The sequence below is a fragment of the Entamoeba histolytica genome, genomic scaffold (genome assembly GCF_000208925.1).
Source record: "Entamoeba histolytica HM-1:IMSS scf_1104750516487 genomic scaffold, whole genome shotgun sequence".
Lineage (NCBI taxonomy): Eukaryota > Evosea > Mastigamoebida > Endamoebidae > Entamoeba > Entamoeba histolytica.
Window position 1 is genome coordinate 28974 of NW_001914917.1, and position 23562 is coordinate 52535.

The window sequence follows — 23562 nt, forward strand, 5'->3', positions numbered from 1 at the left end:
AACCATAAATTTTTTCTTCGTAATTCTTCAATTATGCCCGTTTTCTTCATTTCTTTTGTGGAGCTCCTTGTTGTGGTGGATAACCTGGATAAGCTCCTGGTTGTGGATAGCCTGGTTGTTGTGGTGGATAACCTGGATAAGCTCCTGGTTGTCCATAACCTTGTTGTGGTGGATATCCTGGGTAAGCTCCTGGTTGTTGTGGTGGATATCCTCCTTGCTGTGGTGGGTAAGCTCCTGGTTGTCCATAACCTTGTTGTGGTGGATATCCTGGGTAAGCTCCTGGTTGTTGTGGTGGGTATCCTCCTTGTGGTGGATAGCCTGGATAAGCACCTGGTTGTCCATAACCTTGTTGTGGTGGATATCCTCCTTGTTGTTGTTGTGGATAACCTTGCTGAGGTGGGTAAGCACCTGGTTGTTGTTGTGGATAAGAACCAGCACTTTGTTTAGCTGATGATGGATTTGAGATGATAGTGTATTGAACACAAATAGAACCTTTAGTTGAGAGAGGGAGTTCGTTAGTAGCCATGTGTCCTGGTTGAAGTTTTTGAAGAACTAATGAAGCATTTCCCATTGGATCATCTTTACCATGTTTGTCATAATCCATAACAGTGAAAGTAGCCATAGTTCCAGGTGTAACATTATAGAATTCAAAAGAATCTCCCCAAGTTGGATTTAAATTCTTCATAATTGTCTTTGTTTTTCTTTGTTCAATACCAACAGAGACAATGACATAAGGGTCAGAAGTAAATAAGTCCTTAGCCTTTAATTGTTTTCCATTAACAACAGTTAATCTAATATTCATTGTTTCAGATCCCATAGACTTACTACCAGAAGCTGGTTTAGCAGTTTGTTGTGCATTTGGAGCAAAAGGAGAGTAATATCCTCCAGACATTTTAAATGTTATATGAATTTTCTAGTTCTTTAACTACTTAAACTTGGTTTTTATTGTTGATTTTTTTGTACTCACTACTATTAATAGTATTTTAAGTTCTACTAACTATATTATTTAGTCATTGAAATTACCTTTATATTTAAAAAAAAAGAAATTTCAGAGTTACTTATTCAAAACTTTTCTTATTTATTTTTTCTTTTTAAGTTATTGAGATTTATTTATCTTTACAAAATGAAAAAATAAAAACACTTTTCAAATGAAAAAAATAAAAAAGAAGAATAAATAATAAAGAAAAGAGTTAATAAAATGGTCCATTACAATTATTATCTAAATTAACAGAGCCTTAATATAGCCAGGAGTCTCTGGATCTTGGATATGTTTAGAAGTGAATCTTAACGTATCTAATAAGGATTTTGTAGTCTCACAAATGAGAGGATCTTCTTGGTTGTAATTTTTCAATTGCATAATACATTCTTTAATTCTAATTGGTGTTTTCTTATGGAAAGAACCTAATGGAGAAATAATATCATTGAGAATAATTGATCCTGTCATTACACGAAGACAAAACAAATTAGTTTCTACTTTAGAAAAAGTGTTAGAAAATACCATATCATTACAAGCATTAGCTAACGTACAAAGTAAACCAGAAATATTATCTTTTATTTCTTCATTAACACCTTTTGTAAATTCATTAACTGCTTCAGTAAGTACTTTCATCATTGGTGAAGAATAAGCAAAAAACATAGACATTTTATTAGCAGTTTCATCTCTAATTTTAATGTCACTATCCTTTTTAACTCCTTTCATTCTATTTAATGTTCTACGATAATATGAAAAATCATTTTGAATGGAAGAATTTCCTAATTTCTTATTATCAAATTGTAATACAAAGTCAAGTACTAATCCAAGTTGTTTAGATAATGCCTGATAATTAACTAAACTCAATTTAGCTTCTGCTTGTGATAATACACGAATAATTTCAATGAATCTATCCTCTAGAATTAATAAGTATTTATTATTGTTAATTCTTTAATTTATAAACACAAACTTAATTGATTAGAGAATTCATAAAATTCATATAATACATCTACTCTTGGAATTAAAGCTTTCCAACATTCTTCTTCATTTTCTGGTGAAACTTGTGAAATGGCTTTTCTTATAAGATCCTCACACCCTTTATACTCACTAATTTCTTGAAGAATTTTAGATGACTTTTGAAGACATTGTTCTACTGAAGAATATAATTCTTGTTCTTCAGGTGAAGGGACAACATTCTCAAAGTCAATAATAATCTTTTCCCCTTTTTCTCCTCCTTGGAATAAAGAAAGAATTGCTCCCATTTTTGTCAATTTCAAGTTAATCAGTTCTCGTTTTTCTCCTTTTCTCTTTGTAATGGGTTTCATTGAGTTAACCTTATTTATCGGGTTTTATCGAAGTAGTTAAATAAAACGAATTTAATTACTCAAAAAAAAACAAAAGTCAGATTTTATGATTATAGAATAACATAAAATTACTTTTTATATCAAAATAAGAAATATGTTATTATATTTTTTTTATATAACAAAATGAAGATGATACAATAATATAAAGAATAAAACAAATCAACATGAAGTACAACATCAAATAATCACCACAATTAGATGTTAGATGGATAAAGGAAAACTTTAAGGTTTTGTCCCATTGCTTTTGGTGGAAGGTTATGTAAGAATCTAGCTTTAACAACTCCATGATTTCCATGTGGTGCAACAATTTTACCAAAGATAGCACGAATAGCTGGTTTATTACTTCCTTTCTTTACATTAACTTTGTAAACATAAGCAACACGTTTTCCAATATAGAATGGAGTATCTTCTTTTGTATTTACTCCACTAATTTGAAGAAGAGCAACATTTGGGTATTGATTTCTTTGGGCACGTTGAAATCCCATGAAAACAGCATTAACGTGGAGTCTACACTTTGACATAGATGCTCTATTCTATAGTTTCTTTAAACCCTAAAAATTATTTTATTAATTTCCTTTTTTGTTTTTCTTTCTTTTCTTTCACACAATTACACTTCTAGTCTTTTTACCTATAAAATCAGGATATTACCATATTATCCTTTAGAATGAAAATAACATACTTAATTGAGTATAATAAAAAGATAATATGAGAACAATAGAATTATAGTTTATAAAAGAAAGAGTAAAACCCTGAACTGAACTTTATTGCCAAAGGCATGACTAAGGGAACTAGCTGCAGAGGTACTAGACACAATAAAACTCACATTCTTTGCAAAAGATGCGGAAAAAGATCATGGCATTTACAAAAACAAAGATGTGCTTCATGTGGATATCCAGATGCTAAAATGAGACAATATGCTTGGGGATACAAAGCCCTTAGAAGAAGAACCCAAGGAACTGGAAGAATGAGACATTTAAAAATTGCCTTAAAGAGAACCACTAAAGCTTAAGTAAATGAATTTGTTCTCTTGTTTTTCTTTATTTTAAGTTAATACATTATCTTATTTAGAATGACATGTGAAAATATTCATTAATAACCACTATTTAAGATGTTGTCTGTTCGTTATGAAAGAAAAAAATAAAAAAAAAATCTTAATAATTGAAGATTAAAGATCAGTAATGGATATAAGAAAATCATTAAAACACTTACAACCATATAAAGGAACTATTTTATTTTTTGTTATTTTTACTATTCTTTTACATTATTTATACTTCCTTGATTGGTATACTCATTATGAAACTCAGTTACATAATACAACATATTTATTTTTAATGATTTTTGATATTATGCTTACTGTTCTAATTGCTGATGTTATTAATCCTGGTATTGTTGTTTTTATGACTGTTACCATTTTAATGGCTTTTGGTGTTATTAATTTAGATGAAGCATTTATTGGATTTTCTGATTCTTCTACATTAACAGTTATGGTTGCACTAATACTCTCTGCTGGAATTAATAAGGTTCAAATATTAGATAGAATTATTTATTATTTATTACCTACAACAAGACAAGAATATGTTTTTCCAAGTGCATTAAGATTTCTTCCATTTGTAATGATATTATCATTATTTTTAAATAATACACCAGTTGTTGCAATGTCAATTCCATTAATTCAAAGTTGGGCAAAAACTTCAGGACATTCAGCAAATAGATTATTAATGTCAGTTTCATTTTGTGCAATTTTAGGGGGAATGAATTCTATTCTTGGCACATCAACCAATATGGTTGGAAGAGGTTTGGTGTATCAACAAATAGAAAAAACAAATTCTTTATTTAATTTAAATTTACATTTTGAAATGCCATTATTTGAAATTGGAATTGTTGCATTTCCATTAGCTATTGCAGGATATTTTTATTGTTCATTTTGTACTTCATTATTAAAGAAAAGGAAATGTGAGTCAGATTTAAATGATAAATGTGAAGACGAGTTATTTAGAATTGATGTAGTTATTACTAAAAGTTGTCCTTATATTGGTACAGACTTACAAAAATCTCCATTACATTCTCCTCCAAATGGTAGAGTTATTGGTGTTAAAAAGAAAGATATGTATCAAGAATTATGGAGTTTTAATGATAAAAAATCAGTTAGTACAATTCCTGAATCTAAAAATGAAGAACAATTAAATACTGAAAATACAGATACATCAACAAGTGAAATTACTTTTCCAGAGAATTATTTAGATGGTGTAGAATTAACTACAGATGTTATTATTGAAGAAAATGATGTATTAACATATGAAATCCCATTAAAAGGAATTACTGATATATTAAAACAAAGAGGAATTATTATTGAAAATTTACAAACAAGAAACCTTATTGAAAACTATGATTTTAATGTATATGAAGTTTGTATTAAAAAAGGAGAAACTGAATTAAAAAGAAAAGACTGGTATGGAGTTCTTGCATTTAGTGGTATTGAACCAATAAATGAAATTAATGAAAACAGAAAATTTATTATTGTAGTTAAAAAAGAAATATTACAATCAAAAGAATTCCTACAACCATTTTTAATTGCTAAACCAATTAATATTTTTATTCCTCGTCCTTTAGATATTCAAAAAGTAATTATTGCATTAGTCGCACTTGCATTTCCAATTTTTATGGATGTGTTTGAATTAGGTAATTTAATTGAATATGCTTTAATGAGTGTATTATTATTACTTGGTACAAAAGTATTAACAATTGAAGAAGTGTTTAAGGCAATTGACATTCCTTTATATTGTATTCTGGGTGCATCATTTGGACTATCAACTGCAATGGTAAAGACAAATGCTGGTTCATTACTTGCATTAACTTTAACGCGTTTATTTAATCCCTTTGGTAAATTAGGAATGTTAGCAGCACTATATATTCCCACTTTATTATTAACACAACCACTTAGTAATACAGCTGTAGTTGCTGTTATGTTTCCTGTAGTGTGGTCTGCATATTGGGGAAAAGATCCATATGGAGCAGAACGAGGAAAAATAATTGGGTTAAAGAGTTCAATGTATACTATGATGCTTGCTGCAAGTGAAGTATTTGTTCTTCCAATTGGCTATCAAACAAATATGATGGTAATGATAGAAGGAGGATATACTGTAAGTGACTTTGTTACTTTTGGAACACCATTAATGTTGATATCATTAATAATATCAATAGGAATGCCATGGTTAGTATTTGAAGTTTTATATCCAACATCCTTGTAATTAACGATACTTAAATATTTTCTATTCAATTAAAATATTATTTAAAAGAAAGAATTAAATAAAACTTTATTCAATTTTAAAGGTTTTAATATTCTTGTTTAGTTTAGAATCAAATAAAAGAATTGCAAATGAATTATTTGAGGTACTAAATGGATTTGAACAAGAAAATAAAGATAATAAATGGTTATTAAATAAATATTTATATCCATTTTCAAATATTTGATGTCCTCTTATAATAATATCATAATTATATTTACTTAGAAATTCTTCTACTTTATCTTTACCATATAAATATCCTCTTCCCCTTGGGTTTGTTTCCCATCCATTACATTCAGTAATAAATGGGTCTGACCATAACAAATCATTAATAAGACTATTTGGTTGTATTTTCATTGGTCTTTGTAAATTAATAATTGTATCAAGTGAATTTAATTGAGGAGAAATTCCACCATGAATGCAAAAAGCTTTTTCTTCAATAATTGCTGCTATTGGAAGACAATCAAATGTTTTAGTAAACGTATTAAAAACAAGTTTTTGTTTTGTTGTAAATTTTTTACATTCATCAAAAAATCCATAACAAATACAAACTTGTTCATCTTCATGATTTCCACGAAGTAAATAAATAGAATTTGGATAGTTGATTTTAAGAATAAACAATAACACAATAACTTCAACACTATTCTTTCCTCGATCAATATAATCTCCAAGAAATAAATATTTAACTGTTGGTGGATATCCATAACTCTCAAATATTTTTATTAAATCATTAAAATTTCCATGAATGTCTCCTACAACTATAATTGGACTTTTTAATTTAAGAATATTTGGTTCTTTTAAAAAAATGTTTGTTGTTTTTTGACAAATTTCTCTATAATTTAATATTTAATGAGTACTAAAGAATTATCATGTCAAACATTATTTCTTCTAAAGAATAATTAACTTTAATTCTCTTTTTCTTTGTATTAAATTTTAATAATAATTCTAAAAGAGATTGGTGTTTCTTAGATTGAAGGATATTCATGATAAATGAAAAACAATTATATACTTTTTTTATTAAGTTGACTCTTGATTTTATTTGAAATAATATTTTATTATGAAAAAATTTATTTATAATAGTATTTTCTATAATTGTTCAGTTAATTTAGATTGGAATTAATGAAATTAACACAAAAATGAATGAAAGAACTAAAAGACATATAAATAAACAAAACATGTTTTTAAGTTATGAAAGAGTAAAAAAATTATTAATACTTTTGAAAAGAAAATTCAAAAGAAAATTTGAGTTGAAAATAAAAAAAGATAGACTAAAAAGGAAAGTACAAGGAAAAGAGTCATAAAGAATTTAAAAATTAATTTTTTTAATATAAGGAACTTAGAACTGATATTTCACGTTGAAAAGATGATGGGTAATAATGGATATAGAGTTGTTATGTTAGGTAAAGGTGCAGTGGGTAAAACTTCTATTTCTACACAAATGGTTTCAGGAATTTTTAAATCATTATATGAACCAACAATTGAAGATACATTTAAAACATCACTAGATATAGATGGAACAGTTTGTGTATTAGAAATACTAGATACTGGTTTGTATAATATTTTCATTCAATCACCTTTTTAATGCAAAGTTCTTTTCTTAGTAAAGATATAATGTGTTATTCATTTTAATAGCTGGACAAGAAGAATATAATAGTTTAAGAGATCAATATGTCAAATTAGGAGATGGATTTATAATTGTATATTCTATTATTGAACAACAATCTTTCTTTGATGTCAGTACTTATAAAGACTCATTACGTGTTTTACTTAGTAAAACTCAAGAAGAAAGAATCAATGCCTGTTTGTGTGGAAATAAACTTGACCTTGAAGAATATCGTGTTGTTACTACAGAAAATGCTGCAGCATTAGCAAAAGAATGGCATATGTTATTTTATGAAGTTAGTGCTAAAACTAATCAAAATATTACAGAAATGTTTAAAAGTGTTATTAGAATGATTAAAGAAGATCGTGAACTTCATCAACCACAACAGAAATTAAATGAAACAGAAGAAAAGAAGAAAAGATGTTTGCTTCTATAACATTATTAATCATCATGTAATTGTTTATTTTTTTTTTGTTTAACATTTTATTATTTTTTGTGTTATATGTTTTTTTTTTTTGTTTTATGGATTTTAATAAGTGATTTATTTAGGATATTGAGAGAAACTAAATATAAATTTATTTTATTTTAATAAAAAAACTATTTTATAATATAATCTAAAAATAAAAAAAGGAAAAATAAAAAAAAAAGAAAAAACATAAAATTAGTAGTAACAAATGATTAACATCATCGTTATCATTTTATTATGTGCAATACCAATATTACTTCTTATATGTAATATTTATATGATGATATATTTCCAAAATCCTGAAGAGAAAGGAGTAAGTTGGATATGGAGAATTATTGTAATTATTGCATTTGAGTTTTTAGAAATGAGTGTGTTCTTAATTCCATTAGATGTACTTAATGCTGGACCACCTGAACCGATAATACCAATGCAAATTTTCTGGTATATAGTTTATTATGGAATGATTGTATTTGCAGCGATTATATTACCATTTGGGTTGTGTTGGTATAATCAAGAAGAAGATACTTCATGTGTTAAAAAAATAGTATATTCCTTTATTTTTGCATTGATTTTCCTTGTTGTAGCCGCTGTATTTTGTGTAATATTTTACATTATTTTTGGTGTAGCAGAAGTACCTGTTAATTATCAATCTGGAGATCTTGATTTGACATCATTTAATCTTGACAATATAAAAGCAGCAAATGTCAGACCAGAAAATGATGATGAAGAATCTACAATTAGTTTTAGAATATCACCAGTTCTCTTCATTATATCAGGAATTAGTACAATAGGATATGTATTAGTATTATTCTTTGGAGGTCTTGGATTTGCAGTATTACCAATTGACTTAATTTTTGATTTCATTAATAGACCTGAACCACTTAAATCAGCACAAATCAAAGAATATAATAAACTTATTGGAGAACGTGCATTAGCAATGATTGATGAAGGAAAAGAAATTAAACAATTAACAGGAAGAAAATATAGAAAAAGATATTCACAATTTAGAGAAGAAGTATATATTCTTGACCGAGGACTTAAAGTATTAAATAAAAGAAGAAATCTAAAAGGATTTTTATGGGGATATGTTGCTATTATATTAGGAATTATTGCAACACTTCTTACACTTCTTTGGATGGTTCAATTAGTTCTTTGGACAATTTTAAAAATATTCCCATTTGTAGATTGGATTATGCAATGGATGACAGGTCCAATAGCATTTTTTGGAGCAATTATTTATGGAATTTTTGCAGGGTATTTGTTATTGTGTTCATTTAAAGCTGTTGTATATGTAGGATTTAGATTTGCATTAGGATTTGTGTTTTATCCATTTGAAGTATCTAATACATATATGAACGCTTTTTGTTTCAACGGAATTTTGTTAGTTCTTATTGCATTTGGAGTAAACCAATTTAGCTCTGAAACATTTTCTAATTTCCTTACAGGAAGTTCATTCCATTCCTTTATGGGAGAAGCAATTACACAATTAAGATATGTGAAATATATCTACAAATATGCACCATTTGTTATGCCAATATTATGTGTGTTAATGTTAGTATTTATGTTATTATCTAAATTACTTTGCAAAAACAAGAAAGAGAAAGATGCATTAGATATTTTATTGGAATATGAAAATATTAAACCAACGAATTAATTTATTCATTTGGTTTAATTTTTTTTTGAAATTGAAAATGAGAATCAAACACCAAACAATTAAAAATGAAAGTAATTCAATTTAGTTAGAGCTAAATAACAATGGCCAAGTGTCAGGAGTTTTTGTACTTTTCTCAGCCCAATATTCTTGTTTTTCTTGATCAGTAGGAAGTCGTTTTGACAATGCCCTTTTTGAAATCTTCATAATAGTAATTGTAGTAACTGTATATACAATTACCCCAGCAAACAAACACCAGCATCCATCATCTAATGTAGCCTTAACTTCGAAACAAGTTTCATGATCTGTAATGTATTTTTCATTACCAAAGAATAATGCTATAATGTCATCTAAACTTTTATTCATTGAAGGCATAACAGCACTACAATAAGGTTCTACCATAAATGAAGCAAACTGTGATAATTCAACAACAGCAGCAATTACTGAAACTATAAAAACATCAATACATGACCAAGCATATAAAATTTCACAAAATTGAAAGATGATATTTTGTATTTTTCTTGTGATAGGAACAACCCATAATATTAATAACATAATATGATGAAGGAGTGGAATAGCAACAATTGTTATAAAATATGTTACTTGTGTAAACCTGACTGCAAAACTATTTGGTTCTCTACATGCTGATGGTAGACCAATACCAAGATCCATTACAGAAAAGTCTCTGTGTTGTGAATATCCTAATAAATCAAGTGCCCATCCTGCTAGTCCTAAGAAATCAAATGAGAAAGATTGAAGGAACATACCCACAATGACTAATCCACAAGAAATACATAATAATAAAATCATCAATAACTTTACAATGAAAAATCTTGTAAAACATAATAATGGTTTTTTTATTGTAGCTTTTTCTCCAATGTTATCTGTTGGGTTACTTAATATCTTGTTATGAATTCCAACCATAACATGTGATAATAACAAAGATATTAATGTACCAAGTAATAATGTAACAAAACCATATTCTGGATCAACGTATAATTTAATAGTCATTGGGTCACTAACAGAATTTGGATGTCGAATTGGTAATGGAACATCAAAATAAAATGCCATAATCATTAAGATCATGACATAAGAATCCAAAAATGACCATTTTCCAAGGGCATCTAATACATTAAGTATTATACCTCTAACACTTGGTTTAATAATACTAGAAGGAATCATCCATACAACTAATAACATAACTAATTTAGTATATGGCCAAATACCTGAGAAAACCATAATTAATATAGATAAAGGATAAACACCAGCCGTCCACATATCTTTTACAGAATTCATTAAACCGAAATCTTGTACAGGCATAGTTATTGTATTACTACTTCCAAATATTATGTAAGCATTAACTGTTGCTCCAGTACCTGTATTGGATGTAATAAATAATGCAATATTAAGGAAGATAATTAATGGAATAATTGCTCTTATTACAATTGTAATTCTATTATCTAAAAACATGCTTGCTCCTTTAGGGTCTGTTCTAAAAAATTGTTTAAAGAACCATCCAGGGAATTGAATAATTCTTTTACATAAAGACTTCTTTTTCTTTTTATAAATCCTCTTTTTGTATCTTTTTATCTTTTTAACTCCTTCATCATCAGAATGAATATCACTAATACTATCATCATCACTTTCTTCATATTGGTTATCTCCATCAAGTTCATATTCTACTTTAATATTATTTTTCTTTTGTCTCCATCTTACAACCAAGAAGATAACAGCAATAATTGTAAGAATAATTGATAATATTATTGAGACAATAGTACTTAATACAACTACAGAAGGTTTATATCCTAAAAGAATTTCATCTGGATCTTCGTCACATTCTACACCTAAAGATTCATTAAACATATTATTAATACTTACTGTTGCAAATTCATTTATAAGACCATTAAGAAAAGCAGGAATAACTGGTTTGTAATTATAAATAAATACATCAGCAATTGAATTAATAATTTGTTGAATTCCATCTTCAAGATAAGCTGATGCAGCAGTAATTCCAATATAATCAATACTAGTATTTAATAATACGATAGGAACACCAGTTCCATGATGATCCAATAAAGCACTCCAACAAGTTCCATTAGTACACATATTATTAGTATAATTTTCAAATTGACCATCTATAATAGCTATTTGAATTCTTCCTTCCATTTCATTATTTGTTACAATAACATGAAAGTCTGCTTCTTCATGAATTTTCTTTCCATTTGTTGATATTGAAGAACTATTAGCAGTTGCATTAATAGAAAATGTCATAAAAATATCAAGTGTTTTCAGTCCAGAAGCAATTCTTAATTGTTGATCACAATTAGGTTCAATACTACACATTGACTCATTACTTTCTTTACTTACTGGAGTATCTCTTAATGGCTCGAAAAATTGAAGTCCATACCATGTATCTAATCCACTAACATTAAAATATGTTAATCCAAAATCTATAGTACCATTCACATCAGGCCACTCAATTCCATTAAATGTTAGTCCAGAAATTATTTCATCAGTTAATTCTTTAAAAGTATCATCATCTCCTCCTGCAACGATACTGCCTGTGTTATGAGTAAATCTATCTATAATTTGATTTAACCCTAATGAACTATTTCCACCTAATAATTCTGTTGTTGTCCATGACAACATATCAAAAAAGATACTTTCTGTAATATTCATCATTCCATCTTCAATAGGGATGTTAAGAGGTTGAGTATTATTAATATATTTTTCTGTATAATTCTTATTAATATTAAGAAATACTTCATCTAAGGAAGTTTTAACCATTTGATTAACTTTATCAATATTATTATTAACTATTTTCTGTAAGAAATTCTTGACAATAGAAATAAAGAAATCTCCAAGTCCAAGTACAATTGTATCAAGTACTCCACAGTCAGTACATTTTAAATCAATTTTAGCACTTTTAGTATTTAAGTCAATTGTTATAGATGGTTCTGTTCCAGAAATTAAATTATAGCCACAATAATCATAACTATCAAACCCCATACTAAATCCAGCTGATGCATCACTTAATTTAAGTTCCATATATCCGATTTTTTTATTACTACTTTCTTTTAAAATATCTCCTACAGCATGTAATGAGTGTAATGTAATAGAAGCATTAAAGGATTTTGGCTCATCTTTGTTATCAGTTGAACCACCAATTTGATTCACTGTCATTCCGTCAAATGTTAATGATGGAATATTATATCCCATTGTAGACATCTTTCCTTCTAAATCGACTGTAAAAGATAACCCTTCAATAAAACAGTCAAAATCACAATATTCATCATTTTCTTGACCTAATGCAAGAGTGATACAAAGTAATCCAATGATAAGAAAATAAGTCATAACTTAATTGGTTAGATATTTCAAGTTCCAAAAATAAAAGAAATAGCCTATGACAGGCAACATTAGTTTTTGTTATTTCTTTTCCTAACTCGTTATTTATATTTATATATTCTTTTCTTTTCAAGACTATTATTTCTCATTATTTTTATCTGTATTTTTATTTCACTGCCTGTCACTTTTTTTTCGTATATTCTAATAATATATTTTAAAAACTATTTTTCTTTTAATTAAATAAAAAGTTATTTTTTTTTATTTTTGTTATACAATAATACTATCGTTGATATACTCAAACTATTTACTGTTAGATTTTGATAAAAGATTTACAAAAAAGCTTAGAGTATAAAGATGTTTTGTTTCTATTACTAAGAAAATACACTCCAGAAATTCATAAAATTATTTTTATAAATATGTAATTAGTTTCTTTCTTGAATGGATATTTCTTTAGTTTCATAATACAGACTTTTTTATATAAACAAAAACCCTTTATAAGTTTTGAATGCTTTATGATTTGGTTCATCTTCTTATTTAACATTTATAGCTCTTTCATTATTATCAAATAAAATCTACTCAAATTATACCTTCAAAACTCTTAGTTTTCCAATTTCAACTAAAGGTGTTAACTCTTACAAAACCCTAGTTTATTAAAATAATTTTTGAATGTCTTTTTGAATGATTTTTTGATGTGGAGGGTTATTATACGACTCTATTTTAAAAATTTTTTCATAAAAAATGTCAAATAGTGTTATTCAACATCTTATATTTTGTATTTTAGATTTTAATTTTGAAACTGTTTTAATTAAAAGTTATAAAGGTTTTAATGTTTTGTTTATTACTGTTATTTTGAGATAGTCTAAGATAATAAATCTTGGATTCTAATTACCAACAACATTAATTTTAACAATAAATTACATTCACAACTTTTATTTTCTTTTAGCTTAGATAAGTAGTTATATAGAATAGCTACTTGATATTTTAGAGGAGAATTAAGAATTAAAGATTAAAAAATGTTATAATTGAGAAAATAAACAACTAATGAACAAAAGTTTATCAGAGTTATCAATACTCAAATAAAAGAATTATTTATGGGATGAGAGAGTGAAAAAAAAGTGTTATAGTAACATATAACTAAATACTCAACTTGAGTATTTATAAAAATTCAATCATGATTCAATATGTAATGAAATAGACTCAAAATTTTCTCAATAAAATTAAAATAACACTACATTATTTAAAATGAAATATCTTCAATTAACGTTTAAGAAGAACCAATGATATCAAGATTAACTGTTCCTTCAACAACTTCCATACAAATGTTATGAACTTTGTTTGCTTCAGTTTCATCAAAAGTATGAGCATAGAACAAAGTTCGTTCAGAGTCAGAGAAATAACTTTGGCTAGTAACTTCACCTGGTTGTGAGTCAATTGTAACTCTAAACTTTCCAGATGTTGTTTTTCTATATCCATAAAGACCGAATTTAGTGACTTTAGCTTTGAAACAAAGTGATCCTTCTCCTTCCTTTTCATTTACTGCAAGATATCCTCCTGAAGCACCTGGTGTAGTAACTTTCTTAAATCCAGTACTTTTAATCTTTGGTCCAAATGAATTTGTATAATTCTTAAAGGTTTCCTTAATATTGAAAGACAATTCTACAACATTGACATAATTTCCACCATTTGAATTATTATAGACAATAAATTGGACACGATCAGTTGTAACTAATTTTTGGAAATTAAGTTCTGTTGTAGTAGACTTTGGATGCTTATATTTTTCTAATAACTCCATTTCTCCTGTTTCTGGAGATTTAACAAACATTTCAAAGTATCCCCATGAATCTTCAGGTCTTCTATGATGAACATAAAGATTATTAAATGTTACATTTTCTGAGAATTCAAATGTATAATTAACTGGGAAAGTAGTTCCTTGTCCAGTCCATCTTGAATGATACATAGTAGAATAATTATCATCAAACATATTAGAACATTTACTTGAATCATCATGTTTAAGTGGTAATGAGAGACATTTAATAGAACAAGCATCGTCACCATTCAAACATTTTGGAATAGTTCTATATGCATTAGTTAAGAAACGTGTTGGTCTGCTGTATTTAATTGGTGGAATTTGGAATTCTGGTTCTTTTGCTCCTGTTTTAACTTTTTCATTAAGAACCATAGAGCTTCCAATATCTGATACACTGCATTTAGAAACATCAACACTTGATTCTTCTGTTCCATGATAACAATATCCTATTCTAATAAATCCTTGTCCTCCAGTATTCAAATTATAAAGAATAAATGGATATCCCACATCTTTTTCCAATTTTACAGTTGCATAACTTCCATTAAGAGTTTTTGAATAACCTCCAAGATATGTTTTAACATCTAATAATTGTTCATACTCTCCAGTAATATTCAATAACAATCTTCCTAAATCATCTGCTTTCATAAACAATGTATAATATCCAGATTTTGGAACTATCAATTTACCTTTTTCTACTAACATTGATTGCATTGATCCATCATTGTATGTTCCAATTCCAAAGAATGAAGCCCTTCCTGTATCATTAGCAGTTTTATTCTGAATAATATTAAGAGCTTGTGCCATATCTCTTGTTTGAACATCTTTATAAACTTCATATTCTACTTGATGTGGATCTAATTCAAATGTTCCTTCTTGTTCGATATGTACTTTTTCTCCATTAACAACACAATCAATATTTAAAACAAATGTATCATTTTCTTCTATTCCAAAGAATGGTGTATAGTCATAAACATTGTCTTCAACTCGTTCTAATTTTCCTTTAGTTAATCCAGACTTAATAGTATAACTAACACTAGTTGCTTTTGGATCTATAGCAGTAGTTGCAGTGAAATTCAATCTAGTTCTTCCATATGGAATTTTATAGGGTCTTCCATAGTAATTTCCATTATAACTCATGGCATAGAGGTTGAAGAATGGATAATAAGTTGGATAATTCATATTTTTAATTGCTTCTGAAACATTTGATTGTATATCATATTTAAATAGAGAACATAAGTATCTAGTATCTCTTTTTGTAACTAATGCAGCTAACAAACAGAAAGCAGAGGTAGAATCTCTTTTAATTGAATATTTACTTTCAAAATTATTTTCATACCATAATCCATAATAAGATTTAACTAAAGCAATTAAAGTGTCTGTTCCAAATGCATGTGCCATATTAACATAAGACCTTAAATGAGGTTGATCATTTTCACCTTTAAGAATTTTATAAATTGTAGAATAACCATCAGAAACATAATTCCAACCACTAAGTCCTTGATTTCTATGTCCAGCAATATTTGTATACAAAATATAATTAATTGATGTCATAACATTATTAGTTTCTTCTCCTGGATTACTAATACCCCAATTTCCTCCTTTTAAATAAGTTCCTTGCATATGATGATTCATTTCATGTAATGGTCCCCAATTTCCATAATTTATTAATCCATCTTTACCAACACATGCAGCTGCCCAATCGGATGGGTTTTGAGTAAACCAACGTCCTACATATGCAACAGCAGCTCCTGCATCAACTCTTTGATCAAAGTTTAATGTAATTGGAATATTTTCAAGTGTAACAGCATAATTAGAAATACTAATTGCTTTTAACCAGAAATCACTAATATATTGTGCATCTTCCAAACTTCTAATATTTCTTGAAGTAAGTACAAGTCTATTTCCTGGTGTTCTGATTTCTGCAACATTTCCTGGTGCATTTCTTAAAACACTATTCCATTCTTCATTCGTTGTAATATTATAATTAATAATTGGAGCTCTTCCAACATTACTGAATGTGACATAAAATGAATTTGTAAATGTTGTATCAGATCTTAAATAAATCATACCTCCAAATGGTGATCCTATTTTAAATGTATCATTAATAATGTATGGTTGCGTTGTATTAAGTCCTAAATCAAATCCAATTGAATCGATTGGCATTCTATCATTTGACCAGTTATTAACATTTAACCATTGATCAGAAGGATTATGGTTACACTTACCAATACCAACCTGAATTCCCTTATAACTCATTCCTTTAGGGAATTTAATTGTAACGATTTCTCCTGGAAAAGCCCATGCAACAGCTCTTTGACCAAAAACTCTACCGAAAAGACCATATCTAACTTCTAATCTATCAGCTTCCCAATTAACTCCATTAGCTTCAAATTGTTTATCTCCACCATATTTTTCAGGCATTCTTCCTAATGATCCATTATTAATAAGTTGTAATAATGAGTTCATATATTCCTTATTTTCATTAACAATATTTTGTTTTTCCTCATTAGTAAATGTAAGTCCACATCTCCAATAAGGATATTTTGTATATTTCATAGTCCATTCTTTTGGTTTTGTTCCACTAAATTTTGAAGAAGAAATAACCTCTAATGTATCCATTTCATTTGTCATTTGTGGGTCGTTAGTAATAACATCAGGAACATAAATAGAGTTGGTGTCTTTAACACTACTTCTTGTTAAAACCACAGAAAGTGTAACAACAACAACTATAACAACTACTCCTGTGACTATTGCAGAAGCTATAGCCACAACAGCAATAATGCTTTTAGAACCTAACATAACTTTAATTTATGAATAATTAGTTTTTTTAAAAACACTTTAAATACACTTATTTTTTATGTTTGTTTTCATTTTTAACATTCTTTTATATTTCTATAACTTATTTATAGCTTCAAGCTGAAACAAGCAAGCAAACTATTCAATTCAAAAGTTATTATAAATAATTGTCGAATTTAACGAAACAAAATTGAGTTGTTAGTTCTTTTTTAAGCACCAAAAGATAGAAATCAAAAATAAAAATAGATTTTTAGTTTGACGATAAGAACAAACGTGTTAATATAAAAATATATCTAAATTTACTTTATTTTGATTGGAATTTATCTTTTAAAAATTAAAACCAAAGTAAACCCAAAAACGGAGTGCAGGTTTTTTAATTTACACAGTTTTCAAATGAAGAAAAAAACTCAACGGATGAGTAAAGTTTGATTGAGAATGAAGGAAAGATTTTATAATTTTTATGAATAATTAACCCTTGTTTTAACGAAAAAAAATATTTTCTATGAATAAAAATGATTTAATCATTCAATTTTTCATAATTTCGATTATTTGTATCTTTTAAAGTTATGTTAAAATAAGGTTTACTTTTGGTGATTTACAATATTCTATTAATGGGTTTTTGTTTATAATTTTTATATCAAAATGCAATTATTTTATTGATTTGTATTACTTCTTTTAAATGTAAAAAATAATGTTGCTATTAACAAAGATTGATTGTTATGTTCAATTCATCATTATTTTTATTAATATTCTTGAAGAATCATTATTCATACAAAAAAGGAAATAGCTATTGTCTTTAGATTGTAATTACATCACTAATATCGAAGAACATATTCCTTATTCAATTTCTTTAATATTTACTTGAAATTTTCGTTTAGAATAGTTTTGATATAACTAATATTTATTTTATGGTATTTAAATATTTTAGTTACAGATAGAAGGTGGCACATCTGAAACATCACAAACACTAATACAATTCATGTTTTTGAATCTCTCAATTATTATCTTGTTATGATAGTGTATTTGAATTAGAAATATATTAATTAATATTGCAAATGGTGCATCATTTTATTATGATGAAATATTAGACGTTGAAATATAATAAATAAGATTCAATATTTATTAAAAAAGAAATTAAGAAAAATACATTAACCAATGAAAAGAATCTAATAGAGTGTAGTTAATACTGAAAGAAAATTAGTCATAATAATACAGTAGTAATGGAATGTTCTTTTCTCTCATTCATAAAATAAAGAAAAAAGAAGGAAATGAGACTATTTAAAATTAAATCAAAAATAAACAAATGTTAAAAAGCAGGAATAAATAGAAAAGTTTGAGAAGACATTAATAAGAAGAAATAAAACAAAGAAATGGTTTTCTCATTTTCCTAGAAAAACATAAAGGATAAGTTAAACAAAAAGATTATTCTTTTTAAAAACAAGTGAAGAGATAGGAATATTCTCCTCTGAGCAAGGAATAATAAATGAACATTCTATTAACACTTAATTAACTATTTTTATTTAAATGGTTTAGTTAATAACGTAGACTAGGTTATCATTTAATACATAATGTGTATCATTACTGTATTTTGACTATTTCATTAAATACTAAATCACTTTGTGTTTTTAGTGAATAAAAATTGGAGTTTGAAGTTGACATGTTAGAAACACGCACTCAAATAATAATAAAAATCAATCATTGAACCATCAATTATTATCTGATTATGATGATGGATTTAGATATAAAATAAATTAGTTAATATTACTAAGAATGAAGTAAAATATTACAAGTGAATAATATCAAATGAAAACGATATAAATGATGATGTTAATAATAAAAAATTAGATATGATAATATAATGATAATTAAATGTTCATTTATCATAAAATAGAAAATAGAGAAAGATGAGGTTCATTAAAATTAAAATAAAAATCAAAGAAGAAGATAAAAGGAAGAAATAAACAGAAATAAGAAAGAAAAAACACTAAAAGAAATAAAACAAATGAACTATTCACATAACAAGAAGAAAATCTAAATAATAAATAAAACAAAGAAGTTACTCATTTTAATAACAAACATTTGATTAATAGTAATTAATCAACGAATAAATTACAACTTTATTAACACTTAATTATCTATTTTATTTTTTATTCATCTATTATTTCTGAATTACTTGTATTATTTGTATTATATTTTCATTAATAAATATTTGTATTTATTTTTGTAATTAATGGATATTTATTCATTATATTTTTGTTATTTTATATTCAATGAATATCAACTCCATTTTTTATTTTAATGAAATACTTGAACATACTTCTTTATTTTATTATATTCATCTCATTTATTTATGTTTCTTCTTTATGTTATATGGGTACGAAAATTAGCAAAGAAATAATGCATCTAAATAATTTACAAAAATGAAAAAAGATGCAAAAAAATTTGCATCAATAGAATTTTCCATTTATTATATTTTGCTCCTAAAATAAAAATAAAAAAATAAAAAAAATATGATAAATATACAATCTGTATATATTTATGTTTATATTTTATTATCAATTGTATTCTGTATGAAATATTAATGAAATAGATGATTTGATGAATCATATTTAATTATTTTTATTCTTTTCTTTATATGTTATTTATCTATCGTATTTTTATATTTATTTCTCTGATTATATTATTTATATCATTGTATTCTTCTTATTATCTATATATTATTATATTATTATATTATTCTTATTATATTATTTTTATGTTTATATTATTTAGATTTTCTTCTTGTTATTCTTTTCTATTTAGATGTATTTGAATATTCATCTTTATCATTTTTATATTATTATCATTTATATCTATTTTCAATTTATATTTATTCTGTTTTTATTTATATTTATATTGATTTTATCTTTTATACTTTGATTTTATTATTATATCATTGACTATCATTTCTCCTTTTATTTATCATTTATTCTTATTATTCTTTTGTTTTATATTCTATATCATATCTTCATATCATTTTCATTTATATTTTATCACTTATTACATGTTATAATAACATAATACATATGATTGATTATATAATAAATATCATGATGAAGTTATACACATAAATAATAAAATATTTTGCATCAATAAAAATGTTGCTAAATATTTTACATCATTAAATTATACACTTTTATTGAATATTTCTAATTTTTACGATAAAATTACACATTTATTTCTTCTTTCTTTTCTTCTTTTATTATCTATTCTATTTTATTACTCTTTATCTTCTTTCTATATTCTCCACTTTCTACTTTTATTCTTTCTTCATCATATCCAACTTTTTACTTTCTTTTTATTCTTTTATATCATTCATTCTCTTCTTTTTCAATTATTTGCTTTTTTCGTTGCCATTGAAGAATATTAAGAAATGAAATAACAAAATAATAAACATAATAAGTCTACATTATATAAAAAAAAAAAAAAAAAGTAATCAATTATGATTAACCTTATTTTTTAGGTTTTTCATCATGTTGAGAAGTGAGTGAATCAGTTTCTTCAACACGCTTTATTTCTATTGAAATAAAGTTTTTGCAAGCATGCTCGACTTAAATGGTTCCTCAATTAAGTTGCTGCCTGACTTTTATTTTGATTTTAATGAGTAATATAATATTTCTCATTCTTTATATTGTTGTTTTAAGGAGAGTATATCCATAACATACTGTTATAGCTCATCTCCTTTTACCTTCGACACCCCTTAAAGAAACCCTATTCCTTGATAATATCATTATGTTTAATTTTTGTGCAACAATATCAATTATATATGCGTCTTCTTTAATAATTGATAATTCTTAATACATAATACCTCCTTAGTAAATAATAATCCTTATAATTAATAATGAATAACAATACACCGCAATGAATAACAATACACGTTAATGAACAACAATACACGTTAATGAATAATAATCTTTTATAATAATCACTTCTAATAAATATTAATAATAATTAACAGTTAGTGTTGAATAGGTATTATCTCACCAAAGGCACGTCATGACCAGACGATAACTGGGAGATTCGAAGCATGGGATTATTTTAGGGTTTCATGTGGTGTCTCTGACGTGCCATCTTCGAATCTCATAAGTCTACATTATATAATATTCAAAATAAAAAATAAAAATCATATAATTAAGCGTCAATAGAATTGTCATTTATTCGTTACCAATGGATATTAATTACATAATACATCGTTAAAAAAGCAATTTCTAATAATTCACTTATTATTTAGAATTTCTTCTTGACTTGTGAAAAAAAAACATTTTCTTTTCTTTTAATTCTTTTCTATTATCTTCTTTTCATTCTTCTTTTTGTCTTCTTCTTTGGTTTTCATTTTAATTTAAAAGAACTTAATTTTTATTTTTCTTATTTTATGCTGAATGAACATACTAATATCACTAAAGTATTATATCTAAATTCATTTAGTATTAATCACATCAAATATATCATTTTCATTTGATAATATTCTTTATACATTTCTAGTTTCATATTACTCAATATCAATTCTTATATTACAACAAACAATGTCAACTACAATACCTCATTACATTCATTGAAATAATAACCAACGCATTTCCTATTCAGATGCAAATCATAACAAGTTAATAAGATTGAGAATCGAGGCATGAGTTTGTGATAAAGAATGTATGATGGTTCTGACTTTTCAAGCTTGATTCAGAAACAAAACAAAATAATAGAATAGAAGAATAAAAACAAAAAGAATAAAAAGAAGAAGAAAAAGCAAGAAGGTCCTGTAGCACAGTTGGTAGTGCATCGTACTTATAGGAAAGAGAAATGTGAGGGTTGCATGTTCAATCAATCCCCGCTGTGACCATTTTATTTTCTCTTTTTTATTTCTTATCAAATGTTATCAAATATTAAATACAACCAAAAATTTATTAACTGTTAAATGAGAGTATTGTATTTATAAATACATATGAATTATTCATATTATCAGTTAATTTCAGTTAAATAATAAATTAATAATAATAATGAAAAATTTTTATTCATAAAATCAATCTTATTATATAGATAAATAAATTAAACAATATATTTATTCAATGTTATAATTAATCTTATTGTTATAAATTAATAGTATCAATAATTGAAATTATTTCAGTTAATATAATAAAATATAAATATATCTTACAATTAATAATATTAAATAAGAATTACCATTTTGATTCTTATTCATCATCAATATATTGAACTAAAACATTATTCAATTATTATTTCTATTAAATAGTTTCAATTAACCATATTAATTATTTTTGATTATCTAAAAAATAATAATTCCAATTAATCCTAGAATTTTATAACTATTTTAAATTTCATTCAATATAATTATATCTATATTTTTATATTAATATCTTACTTATTATTTTTACTTTTTAATAAACAACAAATTCATAGATATAAATCATAATTTAATTTTAGATAATGGATTAATAATTTCATAACCAACATTAATAAAAGTACTTCTTCTAAATCAATTAATGATAATTATATAATAAAAATGAATAATATAATCAAATGAAATCAACTAAACTATTTAAATTTAACTTCAACAATAAATATATTAATATTGGTAATAATTATAATTTATAATTATGCAAATTGAATAAATATAATATTTTAGCATAAAATCAAAAATATAATCTATCATTTATTATTTCGTATAAAGTTAAATATATGAATAAAAAGAGTATTTTGATGAGTCTGAAAATCAATAAAAATAAATGAAATTTATCAAAAATCAAATGAAATAAATAATATTCAAAATAACATAAACAATAAACATTTAATATTATAAAACATTAATATCAATATTAAAATGAAAAATAATAAAGTATGAAATGAATTTCATTAATATTTCTAAAGTATTTAATTATTTAATTATTATTCATTAATCTAATATTATACATTTAATATATTTTTAATATCTTTATTATACAATTAATATTGTTAATAAACTTATTACTGTCTTACTATTTTCAATTAATGAATGATTTTATTAATACATTTAAATAAAATTAAATGTATTACAATTATATCATATTCATATATATTCTATTCATTATTGAATATTATCATTTGATGATTCATTAAGTTAACATAACAATTTGAATATTCATTATTGTTATAAAAGAAAATTTAACAAATGAGTATTAATGAATTTAACAAATTATTTTAATTAAAATACTTTTATTTTATTATTCTTTATTATATTTTTTATTA

General features: G+C 25.4%; 11 protein-coding genes across 11 annotated transcripts in view, besides 2 other annotated features; 4 read left to right on the top strand and 7 right to left on the bottom strand.

Annotated features, from left to right (window-relative positions):
- Positions 1–11: 11 nt before the first annotated feature.
- On the bottom strand, positions 12–892 carry EHI_015290 (C2 domain protein, putative; the record flags this gene model as incomplete). Its single annotated transcript, XM_649407.2, has 1 exon — positions 12–892. The coding sequence occupies one exon, from the start codon at positions 890–892 to the stop codon at positions 47–49; it is 846 nt and encodes a 281-aa protein (XP_654499.1). The 3' UTR covers positions 12–46.
- A 327-nt stretch (positions 893–1219) lies between these two features.
- EHI_015300 (uncharacterized protein) lies at positions 1220–2232 on the bottom strand (the record flags this gene model as incomplete). Its single annotated transcript, XM_649408.2, has 2 exons — positions 1220–1887; positions 1941–2232. 2 exons carry the CDS (start codon positions 2230–2232, stop codon positions 1220–1222), a joined length of 960 nt encoding a protein of 319 aa, XP_654500.2.
- Positions 2233–2505: 273 nt separating this feature from the next.
- On the bottom strand, positions 2506–2855 carry EHI_015310 (60S ribosomal protein L35a, putative; the record flags this gene model as incomplete). Its single annotated transcript, XM_649409.2, has 1 exon — positions 2506–2855. One exon carries the CDS (start codon positions 2853–2855, stop codon positions 2529–2531), a length of 327 nt encoding a protein of 108 aa, XP_654501.1. The 3' UTR covers positions 2506–2528.
- A 254-nt stretch (positions 2856–3109) lies between these two features.
- Positions 3110–3361, top strand: EHI_015320 (60S ribosomal protein L37-A, putative; the record flags this gene model as incomplete). Its single annotated transcript, XM_649410.2, has 1 exon — positions 3110–3361. One exon carries the CDS (start codon positions 3110–3112, stop codon positions 3341–3343), a length of 234 nt encoding a protein of 77 aa, XP_654502.1. The 3' UTR covers positions 3344–3361.
- Positions 3362–3512: 151 nt separating this feature from the next.
- On the top strand, positions 3513–5582 carry EHI_015330 (sodium/sulfate symporter, putative; the record flags this gene model as incomplete). The annotated part of the gene is made up of 1 exon (XM_649411.1): positions 3513–5582. The coding sequence occupies one exon, from the start codon at positions 3513–3515 to the stop codon at positions 5580–5582; it is 2070 nt and encodes a 689-aa protein (XP_654503.1).
- Positions 5583–5648: 66 nt separating this feature from the next.
- Positions 5649–6603, bottom strand: EHI_015340 (serine/threonine protein phosphatase PP1, putative; the record flags this gene model as incomplete). The annotated part of the gene is made up of 2 exons (XM_649412.1): positions 5649–6450; positions 6497–6603. The coding sequence occupies 2 exons, from the start codon at positions 6601–6603 to the stop codon at positions 5649–5651; spliced, it is 909 nt and encodes a 302-aa protein (XP_654504.1).
- Positions 6604–6981: 378 nt separating this feature from the next.
- On the top strand, positions 6982–7657 carry EHI_015350 (Ras family GTPase; the record flags this gene model as incomplete). The annotated part of the gene is made up of 2 exons (XM_649413.1): positions 6982–7165; positions 7251–7657. The coding sequence occupies 2 exons, from the start codon at positions 6982–6984 to the stop codon at positions 7655–7657; spliced, it is 591 nt and encodes a 196-aa protein (XP_654505.1).
- Positions 7658–7895: 238 nt separating this feature from the next.
- Positions 7896–9341, top strand: EHI_015360 (uncharacterized protein; the record flags this gene model as incomplete). Its single annotated transcript, XM_645986.2, has 1 exon — positions 7896–9341. The coding sequence occupies one exon, from the start codon at positions 7896–7898 to the stop codon at positions 9339–9341; it is 1446 nt and encodes a 481-aa protein (XP_651078.2).
- An 81-nt stretch (positions 9342–9422) lies between these two features.
- Positions 9423–12692, bottom strand: EHI_015370 (uncharacterized protein; the record flags this gene model as incomplete). The annotated part of the gene is made up of 1 exon (XM_649415.1): positions 9423–12692. One exon carries the CDS (start codon positions 12690–12692, stop codon positions 9423–9425), a length of 3270 nt encoding a protein of 1089 aa, XP_654507.1.
- A 1255-nt stretch (positions 12693–13947) lies between these two features.
- EHI_015380 (immuno-dominant variable surface antigen) lies at positions 13948–17289 on the bottom strand (the record flags this gene model as incomplete). Its single annotated transcript, XM_649416.1, has 1 exon — positions 13948–17289. The coding sequence occupies one exon, from the start codon at positions 17287–17289 to the stop codon at positions 13948–13950; it is 3342 nt and encodes a 1113-aa protein (XP_654508.1).
- A 1178-nt stretch (positions 17290–18467) lies between these two features.
- Positions 18468–18806: a repeat region.
- A 1934-nt stretch (positions 18807–20740) lies between these two features.
- Positions 20741–21406: a repeat region.
- Positions 21407–23537: 2131 nt separating this feature from the next.
- EHI_015390 (heat shock protein70, hsp70A2, putative) overlaps positions 23538–23562 on the bottom strand; it is a gene marked incomplete at both ends in the record, with an annotated part of 663 nt that continues 638 nt past the window's right edge. Inside the window, one exon of the mRNA XM_001913629.2 lies at positions 23538–23562. This exon is cut by the window's right edge and continues 638 nt beyond it. Within this exon, the coding sequence (XP_001913664.1) occupies positions 23538–23562 (25 nt within the window).